This window comes from Chlorocebus sabaeus, chromosome 16, assembly GCF_047675955.1.
Source record: "Chlorocebus sabaeus isolate Y175 chromosome 16, mChlSab1.0.hap1, whole genome shotgun sequence".
NCBI classification, from domain to species: Eukaryota; Metazoa; Chordata; class Mammalia; order Primates; family Cercopithecidae; genus Chlorocebus; species Chlorocebus sabaeus.
Genome location: NC_132919.1, coordinates 11,519,332 through 11,536,600, shown reverse-complemented (window position 1 = coordinate 11,536,600; position 17,269 = coordinate 11,519,332). Strand labels below are relative to the sequence as shown.

General features: G+C 40.2%; 1 protein-coding gene across 1 annotated transcript in view; it reads right to left on the bottom strand.

The window, feature by feature from the left end:
- DNAH9 (dynein axonemal heavy chain 9) overlaps positions 1 to 17,269 on the bottom strand; it is a 372,533-nt gene that overhangs the window by 278,829 nt on the left and 76,435 nt on the right. Inside the window, exons 18-20 of the mRNA XM_008010391.3 lie at positions 12,217 to 12,439; positions 11,314 to 11,480; positions 1,421 to 2,291 (exon numbers count right to left, since the gene is read on the bottom strand). Coding sequence (XP_008008582.3) covers positions 1,421 to 2,291; positions 11,314 to 11,480; positions 12,217 to 12,439 — 1,261 coding nt within the window. The remainder of the gene's footprint in view (positions 1 to 1,420; positions 2,292 to 11,313; positions 11,481 to 12,216; positions 12,440 to 17,269) is intronic.

Sequence of the window (17,269 nt, the reverse complement as noted above, 5' to 3'; positions counted from 1 at the left end):
GCACCACTACACTCCAGCCTAGGCGACAGAGCAAGGTGCCGTCTCAAAACAAACAAACAAACAAAACACAAGAGGGCAAAGTAAAATATGATTCCTCGATGAGATGTTTTGCCCTAATTAAAAATAAAACAGTATCAAGGTTGTAGAAGTATCTGAAATATCTGGCATAAATGTTCAAATGAAAAAATTAAATAGAAAATTATAATTACACTGAGAACAATTATGTAAAAATATGTATGTACATGAACAAAAGTTGGGAAAAATTCATAATGAATGAATATAGTTACCAGTTAGGGTGTTAGAGCCTGGCTGATTTTATTATGTTTTGAAACTGTTTCTGTTTCATTGTTATTACAGAGAAAGTAAATGTGTTTACATATTTTATACACAAACCTGTGGCACTGTATACAGGTTAATGATACTAATTCTTCAGTATTTTTAATTAAAAGTTCTCAATCATCTCCCTTAAAGTTTCTGCAAGAATCTCCGCCTCTGTCCCTGCCCCCTTCTAATTAAGCCTGGCCTGTTTCAATCGCTGGCGTTTGAGATAAATAAAATCTGGCTTATTCAATTTTACTTAATGACAACTGCCATACAGAATTGTTTTCTATTGTTTTTCACTGCAAATATACAACCTTTAATCTACAATATTACACTAAATATGCTTTTTGGGATGAGCAGCAAAACCGTGGGCAGAACGTGCCTTAATTTCTAACCAAAGCCTGGACAGCGTGTGACATTTTGGAATCAAGCTAATTTGTAAGCAAAGAACTTGCTGTACTGAAAGAATACAGAGGAAGCCCGAAGAAAAAAATTAAAAATGAATCAGAGTCCACTGAGAGAGAGGTAAATTAATGGCACATTAATTAGGACTAATTAGAAGGGGCAATCAAACACAGGGAAGGTAATAATGAGAAGAACACGTATTTTAGGGATATCCGTTGTTTGGAGTTTAGCTGACAGCTGGTAGTTGGAGTGCTGGCACAGGCCAGCGGTTGATAGAATGGCGTGCTGCTGAGAAGGAACTTGAATTTGCCTGGAAACGAGACTCACTTTCAGTGGACACTTGAATTTTAATGATCCAAGAAGTAACCCGTGAGGACCTCATCCCAAACTGCAGTAGCCAGTATTTTTTTAAATCTTTCTTATATACACATTTTTTTTTTTTGGCTGAATGAGATTCTCCTTTATTTTTCCTACCCATCTAAGGACAAACTGATTGGTGTGCATTTCGCTGTCCCTCTTTTCCTCTGCCTAACTTTTAGTGGCAGGTAAGGTGAGCATCTGTGGGAGGTGTCTTTAAGTAAAGTCAAAGCAAGGAGGCAGAAAAGGAAAGAGCCTAGACAATGCAGAAACTGGGAGACCTTCCCTTCACCCTGGATCAGAGAATAGAGAGATTCTAGATTTCATAAGCAGGTACCTGGGGTAGCTGTGCCCGAATATCTTCAGATCCAATGAATATGCTTTCCAGGTGAGTCCAGGTTCGCTGCACTTCAAACCAGATAGAGATGACAGCATCCGCTGTGGACAGCTTCTTCTGCCAGCCCGACACCTCTTCCAGGAAGAAAGCAACATACTTGGACATCACCAGGTTCTGAAGTTGAACTTGATTATCCTCCAGAACCTCTATGAGGTCCTCATCCGAGCGCAGGAGGGGGACATTGGTCCGGGGGTGGGCCTCATACTGGAATTCCATGCCAGCCCAGGTGGTCTGCAGCTCCTTTAAGGTTTTCTCCATACCCATCTCTTTTGCAGCTTTGTCCACAATGCCCCGGACCTCATCCTCATAGTGGTGCAGCTGGAGCTGCAGCAGGTGCGCTAGGGTGGTGTCCTGGTCCATAGTGAAGCTCACACCAGTGGCCTGCATCAGCTGCCTCCAGTGCCGCTCCCGGATGGCTGGATTCTGCAGCTCAGCTACTGCCCTCAGGGAGCTCAGCATGTTCCACACAGTGCTTTCCAGGCCTGTGAATGCATCCCAGGACCTGACCTCCTTGTCCAGGTTTCGGATATGCCGGACAAACTGTTTGCACTCCAACTCCATGGCTTCCACCTTGATATCCCTCCAGGGTGTGGTCTCCCAGGCATGGATACTGGAGGTCACCATTCCAACGGTGTCCCAGAGCTCTTTCAGTTGGCAGACCTCCTTCCTGCACTCCCTCAGCTGCTTATAGTCAGGGACATTGACTTCGAATAAGCTGGCAGACTCAGAAATGGAGGCCATAGTGGATTCCATCTGCTGGATCTCGATGTGCTTGGCATCCAGCATTTGATGAGGGTGGATGCTATCAAACCTACAAAACACAGCGTGTTCCTTTGTAAGTACGGCATGCAGGGGCCCATCTCCTAGCATCTCTAAGGTAGCAACCAGCTAAAATATTTAAATACTTGGTGTTTTAGGAAAGAGCAGTGGCTTTCACCAAAAACATCATTTTCACCAAAGCAAAGAATGTCTTTTCTTCCCAGGATTTTCTTTTGGGAAAAAAAAAGACATTCAGGATGGACTGCGGTGGAGTGGGCACTGGAGGAAGGGCAATTCAGGAACATTATGCTTGGATGTTCTCCACCCAGGTCTAGAAGGGAACACCCCCTTATCCAAGCCCCTTTAGACTCTGCCCTTCATCTAGCTGTTGGTTCTGAAGACCACTTGACACAAAAGAGCACTGTCCTATTACAGCAGAAGTTGGAAAGCCAAGGGCCCTGCCGGGAACTTAGTGGTAGGCGATTTTTTTTTTTTCTTTTGAGACACAGTCTCACTCTGTCGCCCAGGCTAGAGTACAATGGTATGATCTTGGCTCACTGCAACCTCTGCCTCCGGGGTTCAAGCAATTATCTGCCTCAGTCTCCCAAATAGCTGGGATTACAGGCACCCACCACCATGCCCGGCTAATTTTTGTATTTTTAGTAGAGACGGGGTTTCACCATGTCGGCCAGGCTGGTCTTGAACTTCTGACCTCGTGATCCACCCGCCTTGGCCTCCCAAAGTGCTGGGATTACAGGCGCAAGGCGATCTTTAAGTGGGAGAGCTGGGACTCAGGAGCCCGACCTTGACACTCCCTCCACTGATCATTCTGGGGCAGTGGCTATCAGCCTCAGCTGCATGTCAGGATCTTCTGAAAGCTTTGAAAGATCCCCATGTCCAGACTGCTCTATGGACCAACTAAATCAGAATCACTGGGAGTGGGACCCAGGCACACTCCACAGGTGATTTCCATTTGTCAGGGTCGTGTCATCATTCAAGGTGAAGCTCACACTGGTGCCTGCATCAGCTTCAGGCAACAGCACTCCACACTGGAGAACCATTGTGAGCGGCCATGAAGACTGGCTGCAAAGCCCGTGATAGATAATCGTGGTCACTTTCCTTCACTGTGTGCCTTGAGTCTGGCTCCTCATCTTCGTGAGCTCTCCTCCAAGCGGTCCCTGATCTAACTTTTCTGCCTTTACCCTTCCCTGGCCCACTCTCTTCTGCATCCTGGGGCAGCCTCTGGGTCTGCACTCGACACCTATGAGCACCATTTCTAACTTTTTCGTTCGCATTTCCTCATCCTCTTCTCTCCAGTGTTTATGGCATGCATGCACCCGAAACTGCTTCTAATCCTTATAAGTGTGGACAGACTTTATGCTGCTACCCCACAAAGCATGCGTTCCTGCATAGTGTTTTCCCCAACATAAGACCCTACATGCAAAGGAACCCATGTAGGCAGATGGCTTTTTTTTTTTTTTTTTTTTTTTTTTTTTTGAGACAGAGTCTCGCTCTGTCACCAGGCTGGAGTGCAGTGGTGCGATCTTGGCTCACTGCAATCTCCGCCTCCCAGGTTCAAGTGATTTCCCTGCCTCAGTCTCCTGAGTAGCTAGGACTACAGGCACGCACCACCACGACTGGCTAATTTTTTGTATTTTAGTAGAGACGGGATTTCACCATGTTGGCCAGGATGGTCTCCATCTCCTGACATCATGATCCACCTGCCTCGGCCTCCCAAAGTGCCAGGACCACAGGCGTGAGCCACCCCGCCTGGCTGCAGATGGCTTTGTATGGTCAAGGGCACTCATAGCCCTAGTGTTCAAGGATCCTCTCATTTTTCTCCTCTAACCCCACTTTATACTCACTCTCATCCTCAAGCTCAGGTATTCTTGCTTCTGTGTGCTTGGAGGGCTACATACTAGACACACCACGGCTTAAGGGACAATGGTATGTTCTACTAAAATCAAAACAGGGCATCATGGGGTTCACCATCAAAGGGAAGATTGCAAGGAAATGAGTGACTAGAGAATTGGCCGTTTCCTCCCATCAACTGTGTGTGTGTGTGTTTCTGTGTGTGCACGCATGTGTTTGCGTATTGGCAGGTAGAATACGAAAGGAGGGAAAAAGGAAGAAAATGACTTACAAAGTCCTGTTTTTCAACTGCCCTTTCTCTGTTGACTTTAGAAATATTTGACTTGACAGATGGAAAGTAATCCTAATTGAAGTCATTTACCTGAATGCTTACCACTTAAGCCTAATTGCCAAGCAACAGAATAACAGTTATGCATACCATTAAATTAGTGTCAGATTAACTTCCACGCTCGTTATGTTTGAATCCTGCCTGTTCCATCTAAATCATTTTTGGCTCAGGTGCAATGGTTGTAGATTTACATCTTAAGAGGATGGGACTGACTATCACTCGCATGCCTTCTCTATTATTTAACTTCCACATATTTCAGAACAGAAGGTTGGAGTGCTCAGAGTTGAAAAGGGCCCTGCTCTCTACATATATATATACAGAGAGAGGAGCTTTCTCCCTTATGAGGAGGAAAGAACTAGGAGGAAAGAAATGGAATGTGCTCACGGCAAGGGGCCCAGCAAAAAAGATCACCAAGGGTGAGGAGTTCTTGTGCTTATTCTTCATTTCCAAAGCCTAATTGTTGGTGTGTGTGGGTTCCACTTTTCATCTTGACTAGAGTGAACTTAGAATATGAACTGAACCTTTTGACGTTAGTTAAAAAATTCAAGCAAATTCTAAAAGCCCACATCCTGTTTAATTTGTTAGTAGAACACCATTCAGGAATAACTTTTTAGGTAAGATAGGAGCTATTTGGGGTGCATATAGAAGATTAGAAATTATCTTGCTAACCATTCTTTATTTGGCACCCACAAGCATTCTTAAATCAATGCTGGTTTCTCAAGTATTTATAAGAGGTGAACATTTATCAAACCTGTTCCCAACTTCATCCAACCTGCGGCATAATTTTTGTTTATAGTTTAGATTTGTGGGTGATCATTTTCTGTAGCTAAGCACACATAAAAACCAACTTGGCCTAAGTTGTGAAGGGAACCCATAGACATGAGGACAGGTAGCCCTCTTACGATTTCAAAACTTTAGAGCACATTCTCAGGATATTCATAGACCTGGTTCATGTGCCTAATAAACTGGAAGCCATCCTCTAAACCCTGGGGAAATGATACAGTATAATAACAACAAAGTGGCCAGGCTCACGCCTGTAATCCTAGCACTTTGGGAGGCCGAGGCGTCCCACTTTGAGGATCATGAGGTCAGGAGATCAAGACCATCCTGGTTAACACAGTGAAACCCTGTCTCTACTAAAAATACAAAAAATTAGCTGGCTGTGGTGGCAGGCACCTGTAGTCCCAGCTACTCGGGAGGCTGAGGCAGGAGAATGGCGTGAACCTGGGAGGCGGAGGTTGCAGTGGGCCGAGATTGCGCCACTGTACTCCAGCCTGGGCAACAGAATGAGACTCTGTATCAAAAAAAAAAAAAAGAAGAAAATAAAAAGAACAAGAAAGTAATAGGAGGGAAAAGGGTGGGTTGAGTCTTTGAAGTTGAAATAATAAGGCAAAATGTATTTTACTCTAAAAGAGAAATGCCTGGAAAGCTTGGATGAATAAAACAATAATTAAAAGAAATGAAAATATGGTGCTCATGCATTTGATCGTGGAAAAAATGACTCATTCAGGCCTGACCCAGATGTGAGCCTGGAGGGAGAGGAATAAATGAGTTAAATTGATTCCTGGGAAATTGGCTGTTGGTAAATGTGAACCTCAGTACCGTCCGTATCTGTGTATACCATGAACGGTGTCACACCTCTCCTTGATACCCACCAGGTAGCATAAAACTCAATGTGTCTCATGCCTGTAATCCCAGCACTTTCAGAAGTCGAGGAGGGCGGATCATGAGGTCAGGAAATTGAGACCATCCTGGCTAAAACGGTGAAACCCCGTCTCTACTAAAAATACAAAAAAGTAGCCAGGTGTGGTGGCAGGCGCCTGTAGTCCCAGCTACTCGGGAGGCTGAGGCAGGAGTATCAGTATCACTTGAACCTGGGAGGTGGAGGTTGCAGTGAGCCAAGATCCCGCCACTGCACTCCAGTCTGGGTGACAGAATGAGACTCTGTCTCAAAAATAATAATAATAATAATAATAATAATAATAATAATAATAATGTGTCCAACCTGGACTTTGCAAGGCTCATTCCTTCCAATTCTGTGACAGTGGGACAAGAGCTCTTCCCACCACTTGTCCAAGCTGGAAGGTGAAAAATCCCCTTGCACTCTGCTTCTCCCCCATCTCCCACATTCAGTCAATTCTGCAGATATTCTCCTAAATCTCTCTGCAATCCATTTTCCCTCTCCCTCATCTCTGCCACTGCTTCGGATCAGGCCTCACCACTTCTCATCCAGGCTGTTGGAACCACTCTCCCATTGAGCACTTGGTCTTGAGCCTACCTTGCCCCACTCTGTTCTCCATGGCCATGAGAAGGCGGTCTTTATATTATGTTTCTGTCATACTTAGACTCCTCAGTGGCTGAGATTATGGTCAAAACATGGCCCTCCTCCATTCTCCTCTCCTACTTCCTGCATCCCAGTCATACACATATGCAGTTTTCCAGCTGTTTCTTACATTTTCATCCTTCTGCATCTTCCTATGTGCTATTTCCTTTGCCCAGAATATCCTCATTTTCTAATTCTTTTTTTTCCCCCTTGAAACAGCTCTTACTTACCACTGGCTGTGGCTCACCATGACAAGCACCATGTTCTTCAGGAGGTGTGAACTGCCTCCTCCGGCAGGATTAAAGCTGGTTCCCAGTGCACATGCCTTATTGCTCATTTTTGAAATGGTCCCTGAGGTTATGAGTCCTAGAGGTCAGGAAAGGTGTATCATCTCAAAATCCTAACAGCTACACCATTTTTTGCTGATTCCACTGTTTAGACCACAACCTCATCTACTCCACGAAAGCTTAAATCATGAGAATGAGTCAGATTGACTGGAAGAACAGGATCAAGCTGAATGAATGACATATCTTAGGATACTGATATGTCCCTGGGAGGTTTAATGACGAATACTGCCCTTTTCTGCAGTTATGGAAAAGACAATAGACACTGTGCAAGAAGGACAAAAGCCTTTCTCTCCTCATGACTGCTGCCTTGGGCTATGTGGAAAGCTGTTTTCTCTAGTTGTCATGTAGGACAGCACCCCACGGAAGGTATCTTCAAGAAAGTCCTTCCAGCCGTTCATAGAATCTGGTTGCCTGCTGAAAACACAAATGGTCTTCGTTGAGCTGGAGCTCACAGAGATAGGTTATTTTGACTCAGTAATCCCTCCATTACCTTGGTCTTGATGGGGGTAAGAAGATTGTATGTTACTGTGCCATTTCTTAAGGTCGGGAGGACTGTGCTCAAGGTCAGGAAGATCAAAAGGTGAAACTCCACTAGAGCATGAGGGCATTCCTTTCATTCAAGAGGGAGAACTGGTTTAAGAGTTGCACAAAGCCCTTGAATCCAAGTAGGATGATTTAGCCAATGACTGTGGTGAGAGCTCGGCTAGAAATGTGGTGTTATAATTTAGAGTTAAGAATTAAAGGAGGAGCTGAAATTTGACCTGGACATGAAGAACCTCAACCTATGCAACCTAACTTCACACAACACCTGTCAGACTGCAAGGGCTTAAGAAGACACTCAGGTTTTTTTTTTTCTCTCTCTCCTCAAAGACGAGAACATTCAAAACTGAGCTTAACCTGTGTAACCTAATCAGGAGCAGAAACTTTCATCCACAGAGAAACGTACCAGAGTCTGCACTTTAGAAATTCAGAAATGATCTAAAAGTGAAGAAACCAGAATTAAACTCAAACTCAAATTCACAGAAAAATGTACCAGGGTCTGCAACTTAGAAATTCATAAATAACAGTGGAGCAACCAGATTTAAACTCACATGCCACACACAATACCTATAAATTTTGAAAACTCGCACACACCAAACTAAGAAAACAAAACACATAAGTTGACATCCACTGAGATTCGCTTTAGCAATAAATCTACGATTCCATTTTAGCTCTGATGTTTTTCTTGACAAAAAGAGAAATACATCAAAATTGCAGAAATGTTTGGTTTCCCAGCAGTTCTTTTCAAAGCATCCTCTTCCAGGGATTCATCTGCATGTCAAATTAGCAGATGTGAATTTGGAACACCCAGCTTAGAGTAGCAGTATCCTCACAGCCAGCAGATACAAGTGCAAAGAAAGAAAAACGAACACAACTATCAAATAAAAATAAAATGAAAAAACAAACAGGAGTTGATCAATACACAAAATATACCCATGAAGGCGAAATACTGAATTTCAAACAGACACAAAAGCACACCAATGTTGCTTCCCTTTCCAGCAGTCTTAGAAGTCTCTTTGGGAAGATATTTCCCGCAACATCTTTGAATATTTTTCTTTTTTGAAATTATTTTAAGAGACTGTTGGGCTGGGCGTGGTGGCTCACGCCTGTAATCCCAGCACTTTGGGAGGCCAAGGTGAGCGGATCACGAGGTCGGGAGTTCGGGACCAGCCTGACCAACATGGTGAAACTCCGCCTCTACTAAAAATACAAAAATTAGCTGGGCGTGGTTGTGTGCGCCTGTAATCCCAGATACTCAGGAGGCTGAGACAGGAGAATCGCTTGAACCCGGGAGGCAGAGGTTGCAGTGGGCTGAGATCGTGCCGTTGCACTCCAGCCTGGGAGACAGAGTAAGACACTGTCTCAAAAAAAAAAAAAAAAAAAAAAAAAAAAAGAGTGACTGTTGGTGCAAAAATATTAGTGTCTTTATTTTTATGGCTGTTGTCTTTGGTATGGTTGTTGTTAACACTAAGTAGTATTACCTAGCTGGAGAACTTACCTCCCTCAGCAGTTTTGGCTCTGAAATGGTGTTCAATTTCAAAAACTCAATTGCATGCCCAAAAAAGAGTCAAAGGAATAAGCCTCAGACTCTGAAATACAGTCCCCAAAGGAGTATACAAGGGTTTTGAGCAACAGATGATTCTTTGGAACAAGGGTGTGGCTCCTAAGGCAACTATTCTAAAGGGATACAGACTTAGGAGTTATATTCCTTCACATGATTGCTTGAAAGGAAACCAATTACTTCCCTTTAGGGTGGTGGTTGCCAAACTTGGGTGCACATTGGAATTCCTGGAGCTTCCAAAATACTGATTCACAGGTCTCACCTCCAGAAAGTCTGACTTCGTTGGTATACATGGCAGACTGGGCACTGGGAGTTTTAAAATCTCTCCAGGTGATTCTAATGTGCAGCCCAAAAGGCAGCACATTGCTTTAGAGTCATATGTTTTGTATATTTATATCTTATGGCTGTTTTACACACTTGTCCCTCCCTGCCTCTTAACCTACTCATCTTATTCTCTGTTACCCCAGGTATAATGCTTGAGAGATAGCAACTGCTTAATAAATGTTTGAAGAATGAATGATAAAAATAGGATTGACAGGTTGGGTGAGCAACCATCCAGTTTGCCCAGAACAGAGGTACTTCCTAAGACATGAGCATGCTTGTACTCTCAGCTACTCAGGAGGCTGAGGTGAGAGGATTGCCTGAACCCAAGGAGTTCAAGGTAGTAGGCTATGATCATGATGCTGCACTCCAGCCTGGGTGACAGAGCAAGATGCTATCTCGAAAATGCTGCTATCTCCCAAGCGTTATGCTTGGAGTTACAGAGAATAAGATGAGTATGTTAAGACGCAGGGAAAGACATGTGTGTAAAACAGACATAAGACATAAATATATAAAACATATAACTCTAAAGCAATGTGCTGCCATTTGGGCTGCACATTTAGAACCACCTGGAGAGATTTTAAAACTCCCAGACAACAACCAGAACAGTCCTGGGCAAACCAGTATGGTTTTTCACCATAGTACCAGGCACAATGCTAGACACTTTCAAGAATGATCTCTTTAATTCAAGCCACAACTATATACGGTGGACACTATTATTATCTACATTTTATAGATGAGGAATCTGGAGCACAAAGGTATTAAGTAACTTTATCATAACATGAGAAGTAAGTAGAAGACCTGAAATTAGACCCCAGGCCACCTGAATCTAGCATCTATGCACTTAATTTTTATTGGACTTTGTTCTAATGAAGTTGTATTTTTTTGTTTGTTTGTTTGGTTTGTTGCTTTAATATTTCTGTGGGCAAGTAACCTTTGAAAATGAAAACATTCCTCACTGTGAGCATCGAGAATTTTCCAGTTTGGAGATGTCGAAGTCTGTCTACCCAACACTATAGAGGAGATCCAGCAAGAAATGAAGCTCAAGGAAGCAGGAAACAAATCACAGAGCTGAAGCGTTGGGGCAAAGGGCACCCAATCTAGCTGGCGCATCAGCAGATGTAGGACCATTCAGTGCCAGCCTGGCCTCCTGGTTGGAGCCCTTGATGCTGAGAAGTGGACCAGAAGCAGACCACTTCACCATGGGAGGAAACCCCCGAGAAAGGAGCCCAAGTGTGTGCAGTGTGGGCACAGGTGAATGGTGTTACCCATCCTAGAGTTGCTTTGTTTATGTAAAGACCTGTCATAACAAGCAGGAAGGTGTCTGAACCAAGCAGAGAGAAACCGCCTGAAGAAAACCTTCACGTAAATCCTTCCTTTATGCTGCCAAAATGAAATGTGCTGTAAAATTTTAAAAATTCCATCAGCCACTTTTTAAAACCAAAAGAATAATCTGTGAAAACTTAGAATGCTAAAGGTTTAGTAAAATCCTAGTTATTATACCACCTATCATCCCTTTATAAACTTGGAGGCACAAAAATGCTTCTAGATATATACGCATCTTTTTAAGGCAAGATATTTCTACAATCCTTGGTCCATACAGGTCATAATAGGATTCGGTCCACATTAGCACCACGTTTCAACCAAAGGTCCTAAATGGGAAGGAAGATTATTAACTGGTCTGCAGCTGCTGGAAGAATACACATGTTCGACAAAAAGATTATCCATAACTCAAAGACTGCAGTGTTCAGAGAAAGAGAGGCAGCAGTGTTTGGCCCATACCTGAACGGGGCTTCTTTGTGGAATCGCTCCCAGAATTGCTGCTGTTCTGCATCGAAGGCTGTGCACCTCTGGCGGAGAAGTGTCACTTCATTTGCCTGCAGTGGGGCCACCTGCTGCTTCACAGTAATGGCCACCTTCTTTATGTTGTTCCATTTCTCAGGCAGCTCCTGCAAAGCAAACCTCAGTGTGGTCAGATTCCCAAGGTGCTCTTGCCTTTTCCATAGTCCTGAGCTGGACAGAGCCCAGATGCTTCCATCTGTGTTACAAGATGGTATGATGATGCGGTGGTGTCATCTTCCCATTCCCCACAATCTGCCCTCCACTCACTTTCTCAACTTCCTTCCGCAGCTGCTCTCAACTATTACCTACTGTTCACTCAACATTAACCTTCTTGCTCTCAACCTCTGGCCCTCTAAGTCCTCTAAATTTGTGAAAACTTGGAATGCTAAAGAGACTTTTAGATTTTTCTTAAAGGAAGACATTTTTACAATCTTCGGTTTCTATTGCTTCTACTGTATTTCTACTGAAACTACATTAACCCCTTCCCTTTTCTATATTCTTCAGGATTGCTTGGTTATTTTCTTTTATGTCCCACATTTCCTTTTGGACCATCTTAACAAATTTCAGATCTGCTTTTTTTTTCTCAACCAAAACACTGGTTCATTTCTACGGAAAAAAATTATCCACCTTAATTCTCCCATAAATCTCCAGCATTGCCTTCTCCCATATGTATTGAGTTTTCAGAATTTGCTAGACATTACAAATATGCTACACATTATAGTTCCAAAACAGATCTTGAGTCAGCTCCAAGCCCTGTTTTTCATTTGCTGTACCCCACTTTACCCCAATCTGAAATCCTAAAATGTTCTATTTCTTTTATAAGGAAGACATAAATGCACTGACCTCCAGCTGCTTAAATACTGTTTCTGGCAATTCTTGTTCATAGGTCTTCAGCAATTCAAGAGTCTGCTTTAAAGGCTCAAACATCTCATCAGTGTTACTCTGCCGTTCTTTCACAGCCATAAGGTGTCCCATGATCTCAACCAAGCCTTGAAAATCTCCTTTTTCAACTTTCTTGAGTAAGCCGCTCTCACTATTCTTTATAAACGCTTCAAGGTTGGCTAAGCTAATCAACACAAAGAGAACATGAGGAGCCATTCTCATTCTACTCCTCAAAAGGAAGATGTATTGATTTCCCCAACAAAAACATCTATCATTACAAAAATCCTACCACATGCCCAATACTTTGCTAAGCAGTCTGCATAGACTATGCGCTGATATTAAGAATATGGCCTCTTGCACAAGGTGTCAAGGTTATGAATGGCAAAGACTGAGGCCTGTCCTGCAATGGAGGAGACTCAGGAGGAGACATGACATCTAAATGTAATGTGTGATTTGGATAGAATCAAGAATGGAGTCCATTTCAGAGGTTCTCCGAGCACACTCAAAATCTGTGATAGTGTGTAGACCTTGGTATTGAATGCTGGATTCAGAGAAGTGGCAAAATTTATGAAGTGGCTAACATGAGAATTATGGCTTGCGATAGCATTGCTTTGTGAAAAGAAGCATAGAAAAAGTTTCTAAGAGGTGTTTGCTGGCAATGCAAAAATGATCATATGTTGATGGAGAATTCCAGGAGAAAGAAGCTAATAATTTTCAATAGGCCTTTGTATCACTTTACTATATGGCAGGAAGAAACAAATATTTGTAAGTTGACAAATCAAAAACTGTCTTAAGATTATACTCTAATAAACATATTCTAAAACTTAAATAATAAATAAAAGAGAAGGCTTAAAATGTGAAAAATAACAAAGAATAAAAACAAGCAAGCAAAATTATAAAATAACTGAGTAGAAGATCTAAAAATGGAAAATGCAATTATAATTTAAATATCAACAAAGCTGAAAGGGTATTTGACTGCTATATGATATACATGGAGAAGTTTCTAAACTGCAGGGTAGAAAGAGAAAAAAGGAAAAATATGCAAGTTATTAAAAGACAGGAGATAATGAAAACATCACACATAAGTATAACAAAAGTGCCAGAAAAACAAAATAGAACAAGCAAGAAGCAACCATTGAGAAGAATCTGGCTAAATATTTTCTAGAATTGCTGAAAGACACTCAATGTAAGACCAAGAAAGCCCAACAAATCCCAAGCAGAATAAATATAAAGGAACCCTCATATAAATACTTCACTTGAAACTACAGATTACCAAAAGAAAAAAATAATCTTAAAATTAGCTTCAGAGCAAAGACAAGTTTCTTAAAACAACGACAGCACACACACAAAAACAAAATTAGATTGATAACTGACTACTTGGCAACAAAAATGGAAGCCAGGACACAATAGAATAATATTTTCAATAATCAAAGAGAATTTATGTTATTCTTGAATTCTCTCCTCCACAAAACTATTTTTAAAGAACAAAGGCAAAATAAATACATTTCAGACAAAGAAAGAATGAGAGCACTTCATCAACAGACCTTTACTAAAGCAATTCCTAATGGAATATACCTCAGTGGGATGTCTGGACTATAGAGCAATAATGGTAAGTATGTTGGTTAATCTAAATAGGAGGCTGAGGCAGGGAGACCACAAGGTCAGGAGTTTGAGAACAGCCTGGTCAACATGACGAAACCCTGTCTCTACTAAAAATACAAAAACTAGCCAGGCATGGTGGCGTGTGCCTGTAGTCCCAGTTACTCGGGATGCTGAGGCAGTAGAATCGCTTGAATCCAGGAGGCAGAGGTTGCAGTGAGCGGAGATCATGCCACCGCACTCTAGTCTGGGTGACAGAGTGAGACTCAGTCTTGAAAATAATAATAATAATAATAATAATAATAATAATAATAATAAACAAATAAATAAACATTCGGTATATAGGTATAGTTCCTGGGGCTTAAATAAATAATAGAGAACAATCTAAATTAATAGGAATGATAGAATATAATTTGATGGATGAACAGGAGACGTCAAACTATCCTAAAGTCTTTTAATCATTGTGAAGAGACTAAAAATAGTAATAAATTTATTTATTTAAGGATGCTTATTAGAATAGCAGTGATAACCATTTGAACAGTAGAACTACATGGCATGACATTCAAAGTAGCAAAGGAAAAAATGGAATAAGGAAAATAAAAGAAAACACGTAAATTATACCCCAAAGCAGACAAAAAAGGAAGTCAATTGAAAAGAAAAAAAATAGCAAACTAAAAGAACATAATAAAATGGCAGATTTAAATTAAAATGTACCACAATTAATGTTAATGAACAAAACCCTCCAGTTAAAAAATACATATTGCTAAAGTGGATTTTAAAAATCAGTTCTATGCTGATTATAAAAATGTCTTCTAATGTAAGGGCACAGCAAGGTTGAAAGCCAAAGGATAAAAAGAGATGCACCAAGCAAATATCACCAAAGAAAAATTGTTTTAGCTACATTAATAGAAGACAAAACATACTTTAGTACAAGAAATATTGCTAGTGATAAAGAAGATGTTTAATGTTTGGTTAAAAGGCTCAATGTTCCAAGAAGATATAAAAAGTCAAAATCTGTATGCCTATAACATAACCTTAAAATATATGAAGCAAAAATTTACAGAATTACAAGGAGAAATTGACAATATATCACCAAAATGGAAATGGAAGATTTTTAATACAATTATCTTAGTAAGTAATGATAGATTAAGTAGATTAGACAAAGGCAGTGAGGATACAGTAGATTTGAACAGAATAATTAACAAACTTGAACCAACAGGCATACATAGAACATTCCACTCAGTACTTATAGAATATATATTATTTTCAAATATGCCCAGAAATTTATAAGAACAGAATATGCTATAATAAGGCCAACATCAACAAATTTCAGAAGCTTGTTATTAGAGATATCATTTTTAAACCATAGCACAATTATGTTGGAAATGAAGAAAGAACTATAACTAGAAAAGTCCCACATTTGAAAAATTAAAAAATCTAAATCCATTATAATGAATATTAAAAGTATTTAGAACTAAATTGTAATGAGATTACATACTAAAATGCAAGATGGAGGTAAAACTGTATTTAGAAGAGAATTTATAACTTTCAATGTTAGCATTCAAACAGACAAATGACTCAAAATTAACAAGCAAACATTAGCCAAAGAACAGAAAATAAATCCAAAGTAGTAAAGGAAATAATAAGATAAAAGAATAAATTATTGAAATAAAAATAAAACTATAATAAATAAGATCAATGAGTTTATTAGATAGTTTTTTTTGTGTCTGGCAAAACTAAAAAAAGAAACCAGAAAGCACAAACAAAAGTGAATAGAAGGCCAGGCATGGTGGCTCACGCCTGTAATCCCAGCACTTTGGGAGGCCAAGGTGGGTGGATCACCTGAGGTCGGGAGTTTGAGACTAGCCTGACCAACATGGAGAAACCCTGTCTCTACTAAAAAATACAAAATTAGCCAGGCTTGGTGGTGCATGCCTGTAATCCCAGCTACTTGGGAGGCTGAGGCAGGAGAATCAATCACTCGAACCCGGGAGGTGGAGGTTGCGGTGAGCCGAGATCGCGCCATTGCACTCCAGCCTGGGCAACAAGAGTGAAACTCCGTCTCAAAAAAAAAAAAAAAAAAAAAAGGAATAGAAATGAAAAGAGGGAGATACCATAGGCTTTGCAGAGACTAAACAGTTGAGAGGATCTGATCCATTTTATAACAATAATTTGAAGATTTACATGAGATGGATACATTCCTAGAAAATATGACTTACTAAAAGTGACTTACTAAGGAATATAAAACTTCAATATCTTCATAATCATTAAAGAAATTATAGGCTAAAATCTTCTTACAAAGAAAATCCCAATCCCACTAAGAAATTTAAATCAAACTCAATAAGAAATTTAAAATCAAACTCTCACAGATCAGAAAATTTCAAGATTACACCAACTCTTCTGGAGAATAAGTAAGAAGGATTACTTCTTGTTTTATGAAGCTAGCAAAATTACAAAACCAAAAATCAGATACAGACAGGGAAAAAAAGAGAAAATTGAAGGCCAAATTCAATCACAAATAGGTGCGGTAAAGCTAAACAAAAGATTTGCAAACACAATAAGCCAGAGAGTATATTGAAAAAGATAATACTTTCTGTTGGGTATATCTCAGATGCTAGGTTGTTTTAACATTAGAAGCCAAATAATATGTTCACCACTTAGCAGCTTGAGGGAAAAATCAGAATTATCTTAATGGACATAAATAAAACACTTGATACAATTTTACATCCATTTATGCTAAATACTCCTAACAAATTAGAAATAGAAGGGAAGTTCTAAAATCAGATAAAGCAAATCCGCAGACAGCTCAGAGCAAATATTATACTCAGCAGTGAAATGTTAAAAGCACTCCTTTTAAGATCGGAGACAACACTAAGATGTATGTTATCCCCACTTTCATTCAACATTCTACTGGAAGTCCTAGCCAGAGTGGTAAGATAAGAGATAGAGATATAAAGCATAAAGACCGAGAAGAAGAAGAAATACAAGTATCATACATTTGTAGATGATGACTATGTACATAGCAAACACCAAAGAATGTACAGATGAATTGTCAAAATTATTAAATTAATTTAGCAGGATGGCTAGATACAAAATCAATGTACAAAATCAATTCCTTTTCTACAGAAAATACGATTTTAAAATATCATTTATACTAGGAACTAAAAAACAAAATACTGAGGAATATATTTGAACAAAAATATGTAAAATTTTAAAGATAATGATTACAAAATTTCACTGAAAGACATAAAAAGGATGTAAATAAGTAAAGAGATAATATGTTCTTGGACAAGAATACTCAATATCATCAATTCTACTCAAATTGATCTATAGTCACTACAAATACAATTAAAATCCCAACAGATTTTTTTCTTCTACAAACTGATGATTAAAATTTATATGAAATAGTAAGAAC